Here is a 12,330-nt window from a genome sequence, read left to right as displayed (position 1 = left end):
CTGTTTCAGGAACGAGGTTTGCCAGCCAGTAGATGGGAACCCCATAAATTATAACAAAAGCACAGTGTTCTGGGAGCTCCCCCAAAATCTGTTCAGGAAGGAAAAAAAAAAAAAAAGAGAGAGAGAATAAGTTGAATGATAATTGTAAAACCACCTGAGATGCACCTTAATGTACTTATGGACTGTTTATAAAAACTATAGGAAATACTCCCTTAGAATGCAATAATCTCTCTGTTAGGTGTTGACAGGGACACACAAAAACAATCCACAATAGACATTGAAATCCTCACTAATTTTTCTCCAGTTGTGACAATTCCTGTAACTAATTGCTAAATTGAGAACGTTCTTGTTACAGAGTAGATGTCTTGTTTTGTTACAGTTTTGGCAGCTTCTAAGAATTTAAGACACTCTCCCTGAGAACTGGTGTGCTCGATAACACTAACGCTGCTACTGACTCATGGCAACTATATGTTTTGTCCAAATTTGCTTGCACCCAGTGTGAGATCAAATTTGAGACAAATTTAGCTGTTGGTCACATCCCCACTTTGTCCCAAAGGCAGTCCAGTTAGTAGCTACTTAACTTACTGTAAAACAAAAACATGCTTACAATTTTCTCAAATATCTAAAGGTACGTATAGAGAGTATTATGATTATTTCTTCCAAAGAGGGTTACTACTATCCTCTAATACTAAGGTTGTAACAAATTACATCGATTTCTCTATGAATAATGTGCAATCTTTGTGACACAATGCAAAGAATATTTTTCTCTGGCAACCACTAATAAGCATTTAAAATCTTGTGCAGAAATGGAAACCTAAATTACAGATGCCATGGCAGGCAGAACTCATCTAACAGTGGCAACATCACAAAGAAGGGATTATTCTAAACCCTTGTGAAAAAAATGTGATTTTTTAAAAGTTCTAAATTTATTTCCAGAAACTCTGGCTCTTTATGCACTTAATACAGTTGTTTGTTTCTGACCAGTACAGGCAAAAGCAACTACTGGAAATGTCACAGTTAGCATTTTGTCATTTCTGTTTTATCTCTGTTTTAGTGTTTAATATGAATATTTTGTTTTACAGATCAAGACATGTAATCAAACTTTCAAAGATGCTTCAGCAAATGAAATATGCAGCTATGTAAAACTGTCTAAACCCTCAAATTTGAGTTCGAGATTTCTCAAATTTTGGGCAAACAACCCAGTGAAAGATTCTTCTTTGGCTTTTCTGGGGTGGGATCTCAGCCATGACTTATGGCAACAGATCTAAAGTAGCGTGAAGTTTAATCCACTAATGCCAAGGAAGCAAGAACGATAGCCTTGGCTGGCAGACACAAAAGAACAAAGTCTGTTATGAATGTGGTCATTTATACAACAAGGCTTTGGTTTGTTTGTGTTTTTTAATGTTAAAGCCAGCTGTTTGTATTTCCTGGCAACAAAACCAATTACCTTAGCAAAGAAGTATGGGCTAACAGAGTACATTCCATCTTCCAAGTCATGATAAAGCATAGCTCTTTCCGAATGACCTGCAGGGTAGGAACAAACAGGTTGGTTTCATCCTAGGGTTGCATTAATAAGTATCATTTTTCATTGATTTAGGAATTTTCTGATTTTGATTGCTTATAACATTTACAAGAAAACTGACACTTACATTTGGCAATAACGTCCAAAATGACTGTGAATGGGATTAGTGCACCTATCATGTACAGCAGTGCTGTTGTGTCACGAATAGAGAGTCTGGTTTTCTCATGGCCATAGTACAAAAATCCAATTAATAATGACATGAGAAGGGCCTCAAATCCATGGATTAATAACGTTGAAAGATCTCTGAAGTCATTGGAGACTTGACGACTAGGAAAACAGCAACATTCACCATAAGGTATAGTCCTTACTAATGTCGATTATATTTAAATATGTTGCCCCAACCGCTCTGCTACAACAAATTCGTGGAACTTGCTGACTTTGAGTAGGACAGGAGTTGGGCTGTGTCCATTTCTGTAAAGGATTTTACCTAATCAAAGCTATTGAGCTTCTGTAGCTGCCTAGTATTTCAGGTCTGAAATGCTGAAAGCTTGAAGGAAGGCAGTGGGAGTGGGACGGTCTGATTTTGGAGACGCAGAAGCAATTGCTTCAGTTATAGAAATCTCTCTTAAGGACCTGTAGTGTACGCTAACAACAGCTGGTACCGGTATTGATGTTCTACATGTATTAAACCAGTTGATCATGTTTCTTTTGAGTACACAAGCATAAGACCCGATTACAATACCCCTTAATGCTGGCTGTAATCAGTGAAGCCTCCTGGCTTCAAATCTGAGAATGCCTGAGCCTACCACGAGGCTGCTGGGGCTTGCTGAGGGTTGAGTCACCACGCTTTGGCATGGAGAGCAGGACAGCAGTACCCAAAACTGGGATGAGCATTCCTGAGTCTGGAGGGTCTTGCTGCTTCTTAAAACTGAGGGCTCCCAGCGATGTGAGCTGGAGGGGACTGCGTATGGAAGGAGCCCTGGGGCAGAAAGATGGGGCCGTCCTGACATCTGGCTGCTGTCCTGCTCTCAGGGGCTGGGGTGCGCCAGTAGAGAAACACCTCTGCTCTACAGCTTGCTCACGCCTAGCACAAGCTGTGCACTTTCACCGTGCACTCAGTTCTTATTTTGTCCTTCTTTCTTAGGCTTTAAAATACGAACGGGCATGATACATAACTGTTTAAGCTGGAGATAAGTTACCTCAATAATATAGTGAACTGCTTTAAGACTCCCGGTAACTGATCACTTGAATGGTGAGGCATGTTGATAGCCTCTTCTGAATTTAAATGGGACCTGCCCAAAAGAAAAGAGGAAAAAAAAATGAAATTAGCACAGGATGTAGCTGTTATTCCAGGTCTGCTGTACAATGCTCTTCTTTTTACCTTTGCTTGCTGAATGTGGTTGCAACATTGTCGTCTTCAGTAACTTTCCATAAAAAATCATCAAAATCTTTGACTTTCTCTAGGAACAACTTGGCAAGAGTATTTGCTCTTTTTTGGCTTTCCATCTCCTTTTCTGCCGTCTGTTTGTCGATACTAGTCAAATCAACTGCAAGACATTATTTGACATGAGTCTGTATGTTACAGGTGTGATAACTTTACGATGTGTTTAGAATCAGAGATTTCATCATGAACAGAGAGTACGACCTGTGTGCATGGATTAAGCTACAATGGTTAAAATTTTGTCAGTTACTTTAGGTAATTAGAGAAGAACAGACTGTTAATGTCTATTTTGTCTTGGGAGATGTCTTACCTAGGCATTCAATGAATCACTGACAGATTTCATAATTGATTATTATAATATTGTAAACTACTACTTCAGATTTTTCTAAATTTAATAGGGCTTGAGAGGGGTGCTGAGAATAAATTGTTTGAATTTCCTTCCTGGCATGTAGGCATTTGCAATCTGTTATGTGACTTTGACTTAAATCATGTGTTTTTTCTCCATCTGCAAAATGATTGTTATTGTTTTTCATATCTTACAAAGGTGCCATAAACTTTACCTGATACTGAGAAAGCCCAAGAAGAACGTTATCCAAGTCAACACAGTAGCAGCAACATAGTTAACCTAGCACTATTTTTTTATTTAACAAAATTATTTTTTTAAATGTAAACTTTTAATAGTATTTTCCAATGCTGACCTTCAGTGTAGAGTGACAATACCTGATATTTTGCAGATGCTTTTTGGGAGAACTATCACTGCACATTTCCTAACTCCTTACGTTGGGCTTATCATCTCTTGCAACCTGCCCTACCTCTTCCCGTCTGCCATGGTCCCCTGTTTCTCCGTCTGACACGCAGCCAGCCTTTGTGCGTTTCCGTCAGGTGTGCTCCTTCTTGCTGTGGCATCCTCTACCATCCTGTCCCATTTCCACCTACCTGCTGCCCATATTTCTCTTCTCTTCTCTTCCTATGGGTACTGACTCTGTGCATACTGGTAAATGATCTTCCACCTCCCTTTCTCATCCTTCCCCACCTCCATGTCGTAGGGGTTTGTCTCTGTAACCACAGGCTGTAGCTACAAGTTTCCCCAGGACTGCTTCATTTTCTCCATTCCCATACAGGGCTGCTGCAAGCCTTCCTGGAGGCTGCACTTGGCTGAGAAGCACTGCTCTCAGCCCTGGTGGTGGCAAAGGTCTTTCTGCAGGGCTTGACATTGAGGTTCACTTCTGTTTATCTCTGCACAGCTGATACGAGCCGACACCGCCTGCCACATAGGCATAGCCCAAGAGGTTACTCCAGAGCACTGAGGTCAGTGTCTGTACAAGGTTTCCTAGCCAGATTGAGTGCAAAGACCAAAGGGCTGGAACTGAACCAACTTCTGTGGTAAGAGACTACTGCCATAGATTAACAGGGCCAGATTCCCTTTGCATGTTGCAAAAACAGAAGAGGAATGGATTTGGAACCACGTGGTTAAATTTCTTTGAGAAGAAGAATAAAGGGATTGCTGTTCTGAGTTTGGTTTTTCTCCCTTCCAATGTGCTCTGTTGGGCAGCACTCCTCTTTCCCATTTACTGTTCCAGGTGTGTATTATTCCTCACCCTGGGAAACTAGTTTCCCACATTTTTTGATTCAGAAGTCAGAGAACTGGCTCCAGAAAGCAATTGATCAGTTCACCCATGTCTGTCTTGGTGAGGGTAAAAACTTCAACCAGCTAAAACATGGGAAAAAGTGTGCTGAACATGGAGGAGTTGCTACACATGGCAGGGTTGGAAGGAGGATTATTTAAAATTGATTTTGTCCATACCTCTTGTTTTTGTTACGTTTCCTGTACTGACAAATAAAGATCTTATTAAAACCTGAACAGTATTGATTTGAGTCAGTTATAAGGCATTTCTAAGACAGTTATGGTCAATAAAAATCCATGTTAGCTGATACACTTACGAAAGCGAATAATTTCCAGTAACCTTTTTTTATGACAGTGCTTGATACTAACCATAGAAATCTGCAGGATTGCTGTACCTTGGGCAGGGATAGCCAAGTTCTGTAAAATAATGGACCATGTCTCTAGCTGTTCCAGAATAGACAGTGACTCCAGAAGTCATCAGAAGAACTAAATCAAACAGTTGGAAGATATCTGACCGGGGCTGATGAAGTGAAAGAAGAACTAATCTGTTTCCTCTGGCCAGTCTGGACAATGTTATCACAAGGTTATGTGCAGTAAAACTGTCCAGTCCAGATGTGGGTTCATCAAGTATGAGTATTCCTGCCAAAGACAATAAGTTTAGCTGTGGAAAGCAGCATGTTTGATTTGGAAAATATGTTCTAAGTGAAATGGTGCTAGTTCATGAAATCTCACTGATATATTCCTTTTTTTTTTTTTAAAGTCCAAAGTACATTTGATACCAGCATCACATAATATTCAACATTGGCAATTTCTTCCCCTACCTTACTGAACACGACAACCAAGAATAATTATTTCAAATTTTATCTTGCTGCTACTAGAAACAAGATTTTTTTTATTATTATTTTTCATTGGGATGCAGATTTAAGTTCCTTATTAAATTTACATTCTTCTCTGCAGTTTTGCACTGCCCGTACAAATATCAGCTACATGAATATTAATTAATACAATAGTACTAGTTTTGTATCCTGCCTACTGAAATATTTTAACCTAAATGCTTGATATTTAAACTTCTTGCATTATTCATGTGTAAATGCACAGTATTCATTTAGATAGATCCTTCTCCCAGTCTGTGCTCTATTTTGCACCTATTTGCACATATATATGAAGAGATATGCATATGTTCAGATTTTCTATTTGTTTGCTTTGCAGTTGATTGTTACAAGGTTGAAAGTGTTTTATTGCTTGGCAGTGTTTGTGTTGATATAGAACTTAATGGCCTTAATCAGCACAAGGCAATGTCTGTACACAGACATGGTTTCACTGCTGAGGGGTATAGCACATTTGAAATGTAAAGAAAAATTTACTTATATTTCCTAGAACTAACCATTTTTTTACTTCAATGCCAGCATATCTATTCCTGAGCATCACATTTTACAAAAAAAAAAAAGACCTCTTCTTTCCCCATAATAACAAAAATATAACTTTATGCAAGCAAAACATTCTCAGACCCATTTCCCAGTGGAAGAACTGATGGGAAATCTTGCTCAGCAAGAGGCTCAGCCAAGATTAGGAGTGCTTTTGATATATATAAGGGCAGATAGGGCGTTCAGTCCTGCAAAATCAACTGCGGATTTAGCCTTGTTTTGCTTCTACTGAAGATTATGGAAATTTCTAGTTCACCTGCAGCATGAGCCAGCCACGTCAGTAAGTTGCACAAGACCACAATGACTGACTACGCAGCCAAGAAAATGACCTTCCCTGTTAATGTTGCATATGTAAATGGACTGGGTTGGAGGAAGGGAAAACAATCCCGATGTTATAATAGGCCAGCAGCCTTCCAAAGTAACTTGCGGCATGCGGTCAGATAAAAAGCAAACCTCATACTGATATGCACAAACCAGAGCACTGCTGGGAGGGTGACTTCAGGCAACTTTCAGTAGCCCGTGTGATGGTGGTTTCAGAGAGCGGTGGCTGAAGGTCTCTGGGGTGCTCTGCCTGGCTCTGTCACTGCTGCTCCATTGGCAAAGGTGACAGAAACGAAAGTGGGATGGCTCCTATGCAGAATTATTGCTGTAATAATTACATTATCACCCATGATCAGCACTGGTTTCAATTTAAGCAAATGCAGCAGTGCCCAGTTGCTGGGTCTGACTTTGCTATGGAGAGCAAACCTCTGGCAGAGGGTGAGGCAAGAGCTGTTAAGTGTCCTGACTATGAATCCCTCAACCTGCCCCAGGGGCAACTGTGTGCATGACTCTTCCCTGAAAGCTCCTGTCTTCATTTACTGCCCCATTTCCCCCAGTGGTCTGCGGTGGGCACAAGGAAGCTGTCAGGCTTTTGCTCACCAGGGTTCCAGAGCAGCTGCACACCGATGCTCACTCTCCGTCTCTCACCTCCCGAAACGCCGCGCAGGTACTCATTCCCTACCCTCGTGTTTGCACACTGACGCAAGCGTAGTTCTGCTATAACATCTTCTACCTGGGGGATAAGAAGGGTAACAGAGATAAAGCAAGAGTTTATTTGCACAGGCGTACACAGGTAAAGCTGAAAATATGATTAATGTGGTTAAAATTCATCTGGATGTTTCAGTGCCATCTGATCAAGAGACACTTGAAAACAAATCTTGATTTTAGAAATAACATTAAAAAAAGCTCAACGATCAGCAATTTAGTTCTTCTTTCAGCCTCTCTAATGCTTTCTCTAGATTGTCATTTTTTATGAGCTTTGGAACAATTGCTGGTTTCTATCTTGAAAGAAGAAAAAGGTTTATAATTCATAATCTACATAAAAAAATGCCAGATTAGCTGTTCTGACTCCAAACACACAGGATCTCTTGGATAATTCCTGTCAGACACATTTTTGACAACTTTATTTTTTTCCAACAGCTTAATTACCCTTTTTTTCCTTTGCGAGTCTGAAAAAAACTTTGGAAGGCGCAATTTGGCAACGAACAATAGTGTTTCTCTGACAGTCAGGTGTGGGAGCAGTCGGTCATCCTGCCGCACATGTGCTATGCATTTCTTAACAAGCTGGGGAGTGCTGGGTTTGTTATTGATCATGATTTGACCGGACTTGATTTTGCCTCCATGATCCCGGCAGGTTATCACATCAAGCAGGGATGTCTTTCCACCAGCTAGAAAAATCAAAATTGAAAATTAGATTAATTTCCAAGGGGTCATTTTGAAAAGTGATTTAGTCACAGACAGACGATGGAAGTTTGTCTTCCCTAACGTCTTTTCCTCAACCCTTCCTGAAGGTTTTCCAAAGCCACAGGGACAGAATGGTCTTGAAAGAAAATACTGGCTACAAGCTCATGTTCAGGAAATCTCTCTCCTCTGGAATGAAGTACGTGGCTTTAACCTTTGTCATTTCTCAGCAGAATTGGGTAGTTGGGCGTTGAGGATAGCTCCATGAACTCAACAAGCACTGTCTCTTTGTCCTCTTGTTACCTCTCTTTCACTTTTGAAACACAGGTGAAAGGTGGTAGGTACCCTGTGCTTGGCTGCAAAGCTCTCACCTAAATGCTCGGCTAGAGTTTGCTTTGTGGAGGGAATTGTGAATTCAGAAACAGCAGCTGGAATAGCTGAATGACTAAGGCACTGAATGATTATGCAGACAATAAGAATCTTAATCATGATTGAAATAAAAATTATTATGACTTAAATAAGACAAAAAGTCATTTAAATAATTAAGAAAAGCTGGCTTATACTTAGAGGTAAGAAAAGTAAAACAATGAAAACAAAACCTGATTTAGAATTAAATAGCAAATGATTTTTTCCTTTTTGCTGTATGATACTGTATGTAAACACACAGAGCTCTCTTATTATGATTAGATGTCATTTATTTCTAGTCTCCCTGTTGAAAGATTAACTCCACACTTGTTTCTTAATATATACATTTTAAAAAAGAAACCCATCCATCTGTAAACCACGTATTGCTCTATTTAAGAGTGACATATTGATTGCCATTGACAGTGTGAAACCCATCAGCAGTTTAATCCATTTTACTAAGGCATTTGATGAAATAGATGATAAACAGCTTTTAAAAATAGTTTTGACTGGTTTGCTGAAAGGGGTTTGTGCTCAGTGTATGTTACCTTACAAAGGTGCTATATCTATAACTCAATATGTTATTTCATCAGAAACTTTTCCTTTTATTTTCAGGATAATCTCTAAGGTACAACTTCAATTACATTAAGGATATGTGCTAAGAAAAATTCCCATGGCAATGGCAAAGAAAAACCTCTTTTGTAGAAATAAAGTTAAAACTTCTTTGGCAAATATGCCTTGCCTTTGAAAGAGAGCATCTTCACTGAATCACTGAGCTAACCTGATGTAAGAGTCTAGTGGAGACGCAGCAAGGGGGATTTTACCTCCAAAGTATGGGTACGTTTTACTTCAGTTTAACGGGTCACGTGTCTACTTCTTATCCCCCTAGATGAGCTTAGACTCAACTAACCACATGGGGTAAAGGCCATGTCTCCATTAGTCAACCTCACCCTGGAGAAGATTAAACCAGTCCCACCGGAAAATGAAAGGGAAAAAAAAAATGTAAGAAAGCAGAGACCCATTTTAAAGCCAAATAGAAGAGGAACTGTCTTCTCCGTAAGTTTCTTTTAATCAAAAAGTGATATTTTATCCTGTTAGAATTGTTATAATCTGAAGGGAATTCCTGCTTATGGCTATGCAAGTTGCCACTGATCTTTCTTGTGGGGTCTGGCCTTAGTCGCCTGCTGTGTTACTAGGTAAGGTCTGCAGTTGGCCTGTTTTGAATCTGAGCGACAATGCTGTTTCATGTCCAGCAGAACTGGGACTACAGGCCACAGTTATAACAATACCCCACTACACCTCAGAAAAAAAACAGCAAATGTGTACAGGTCATAATAAAATTGGTTTTGAAAATAAATTTTAATTCCCCTACCAGTATCATTCTTTGTTTCCTCATATTTTGTTTCTTCGTACATTTTAAAGAGTGTATTCAAGTGAGACATCTCCAATAGCTGTTTCTCAATTAGATTTTGCCATTTAAAAGACTACAGACTATTGCTCTTGGCTGTGTATGTTTCATCTGAGAGTCGGTCAAATAATGAAATTTGGTTGCTCTTACCAGTGCTTCCTATAATAGCTAGCATCTGGCCACTTTGAACTTTTAAATTCAGATTCTGAATTATTGACACATGAGAACGGGGATCCGATTTCCAGGTCCATGGCATTTTCATCTGAGCGAGGCTTTCATACCAGGGAATCTGGGATGCCATGTTAACCTAACAAAGGAAGAAACAAATACCTTCAATTCCAACAATAAACTATTGAGCAATAAACATCTTCAAAGTTATGATGCTGCAAGCAGAGAATATGTTAAAATAATATTGTCAATCTTCATAAATACATGGAAGAAAGTTCTTTTACAGCCAAGTATGCCTTTTATGCTTTGCTTCTTATTCTTGTTAAATGCTAGAGCTATCTCTGTCCTTTGTTACTTTGGTAATTTCTTGCTGTTGTAAATTTCAACTTTTTAAAAAAATTTTTGTATAAAATTTGAAATTACTAAAAACTGAAAATTGTGAAGTCTACTCCAGATGCTATGGTGGCACAAAGGGAGATGAAAAATTTCACTGGTTCCCTGAAATCCTCCTTATGTTTGTCATCCTCTCTTTGTCTCCTTCCACAAGCTCATTCTTGCCAGCAAGGGCTCCCAACATCCCTAGCTAAACAGAAAGTCCCTCTGCCTCAGCCTTCAGAGGAATAATTTGTCTCAAGACTGAGAAAAAACAGAGCCTAGTAACAAACCTCTTTTCCTGTCTTATCCCCTAGATTTACTGGATATATTTACAATGGAGAGTTTAGCTGGCTGTCAATATTGCAGCCAAGAGCATGATTCTCCTTATAAAACCTCTGTGTGTTTGACTGCGCAATGGTTGTGTGAATTAGCGTTGTGAAGTTCAGCTTTTAAAATGGCCTGCATATAGAAACAGATATTGCTGGATGTACTCCCTGCTGAAGAGAAGATATAAAGTACAACTTTTACCTGGTAGTTGAGTTCTTTAACCTCGAGAACATTTGATTTTCCACTGTACGTGAAATACAGACTGTTATCTTCTTCAGAGCGAAAAATACTGTCCTGGGCCTTGGTCTGGAAAAGTTATTAGGTTAATTACAATAGTTAATTGCAATATTTAAAGTGCTGTTAAAATTGGAGTTCAGAAAAGATGAAGCAGAAAGGGGTATATTTTATGGGATATAACAGTATTGTTGATAAGTTACTGTAGTGCAGAAGTCTGAAGGGTTGAAATGAGTTATCTGTTAATCAGTGTGAAACATGCTTTGTTCTAGCGGCATGTGTGAGGGCCGAATGTGCTGTTCTATGCTCTTCTATTTGCTTTCAGTTTAAATGGGATCACTTTCAAAATGGAGATCAATTTCATGCCACTATAAAAAGATTGGAATCTATTTCTATTTTTGAGGAAAAAATATACTACTTCTGCAATGTTAGTCTACTGGATCAAAATGGTGCATATTGAAATTCATAAGCTATGGTAGCTAAAAATTAGGGTTCACTGGAAGTATGATGGTTATTGAATTACACAGAGACTCGTTAACTCAGAGGCCTTATGAACAACTAGGTATGTGACAAGGAGTACAGTCTCTTTTTCTTCTGTCTTTTAAATTCAGTTTGCCAACTGGAACTTGGTGTTCTGAGATATGAGTTAAAATAACAGAGTCTCTGTGTGGCTTGGTTAGCCTTTTGCATATAACTGCAATTAAGAAGTTTAATGCTGTGTGCATGCCTGTAGTTTTCACTGCAGACAGCCGTATCTCTCCCGGAGCCTTGTGCCTTTCCTACGAGCTAGACTCATTTCTTAGCCAAAGCAAACATACCTGTTCCCTGTGTAGCAGACCCTATCCCTGCCTGTGCTATCTTTGGCAGATGGTGACCACAATATTTGCGTGCGCTTCCTACCTTCACAGCAAATGAGGCTGATGATCTTTTCAGTCCAGGTGTGCAGTGTAAAGCAGCATGACACCAAGCAGCCCGAAAAGCCACATTAAAGCCCTCCAAGCTCCCCCCCGCTACCAAAGCACTCCATGCTCTTGCACACGTTGAGCTTAATTTTTCAAAAAACAGGTTCTCCCCAGGAAATATGGGTAGCCAGTTTTACAACCTGAAGGCATGTCCTGGGAAAGCCAGTCCCGGCCATGCGCTTGGACTTTCTGCTCTGTCCATGTATTTGAAGATTCCCCTCCCTCAGCCCCACCACCGTGGCATCCGAGAGCAGTTTATGTGCCACTGGCCTCGTCCCCACTTGCGCTCTTGTTGGGGGGTGAGGACGCTTCCTGCTCCCTGTTTCAGAGCTGAAGGAGATAAGGGCTGGCTGCCCACCTCTCCCAGCTCCCAGACCAGCGCTGTAGCCGTGGGATGGCTGAGCCCATCTGCTCCCTCCCCGCTCCCCGCAGGTCTGGCTCACCGGCAAGCCCTCGCATGCTGCCTGGCTCCAGCCGGCACTGTCCAGAGAGATGTTTTCAGTGGCTTCCTTCATGTTGGCAGTGAAAGGTCTTGCTGCCTGTGGTGGTTTGACTGTCAGCTCTTTGAAAGCTGTGGAAATCCTTTGTCTCTTGGTTTTTGAGCTGGGCCCTTTCCAGGCGCCCTCGCCCCTGCACTGTTTCTCCCAGCGCGCCGCGTCTCTGCAGCTGGTCTGACCCTGCGGGCAGGGAAATATTCCCCTCCTCTGGGACAGTAACAGCT

General features: G+C 40.4%; 1 protein-coding gene across 1 annotated transcript in view; it reads right to left on the bottom strand.

Moving 5' to 3' along the window:
- ABCG8 (ATP-binding cassette, sub-family G (WHITE), member 8) overlaps window positions 1–12,124 on the bottom strand; it is a 13,605-nt gene extending 1,481 nt beyond the window's left edge. The window contains 12 exon segments of the mRNA XM_009880639.1: window position 1; window positions 4–88; window positions 1,448–1,524; window positions 1,650–1,849; window positions 2,722–2,814; window positions 2,904–3,069; window positions 4,957–5,226; window positions 6,933–7,065; window positions 7,482–7,720; window positions 9,694–9,850; window positions 10,615–10,713; window positions 12,053–12,124. The exon segment at window position 1 is cut by the window's left edge and continues 179 nt beyond it. Of these exon segments, the coding sequence (XP_009878941.1) occupies window position 1; window positions 4–88; window positions 1,448–1,524; window positions 1,650–1,849; window positions 2,722–2,814; window positions 2,904–3,069; window positions 4,957–5,226; window positions 6,933–7,065; window positions 7,482–7,720; window positions 9,694–9,850; window positions 10,615–10,713; window positions 12,053–12,124 (1,592 nt within the window).
- Window positions 12,125–12,330: the final 206 nt, after the last annotated feature.

Source organism: Charadrius vociferus, unplaced genomic scaffold, assembly GCF_000708025.1.
Source record: "Charadrius vociferus isolate BGI_N301 unplaced genomic scaffold, ASM70802v2 scaffold192, whole genome shotgun sequence".
NCBI lineage: Eukaryota > Metazoa > Chordata > Aves > Charadriiformes > Charadriidae > Charadrius > Charadrius vociferus.
Note: the sequence above shows the minus strand (reverse complement) of the source record. Positions and strands in the feature narration are given on the sequence as shown.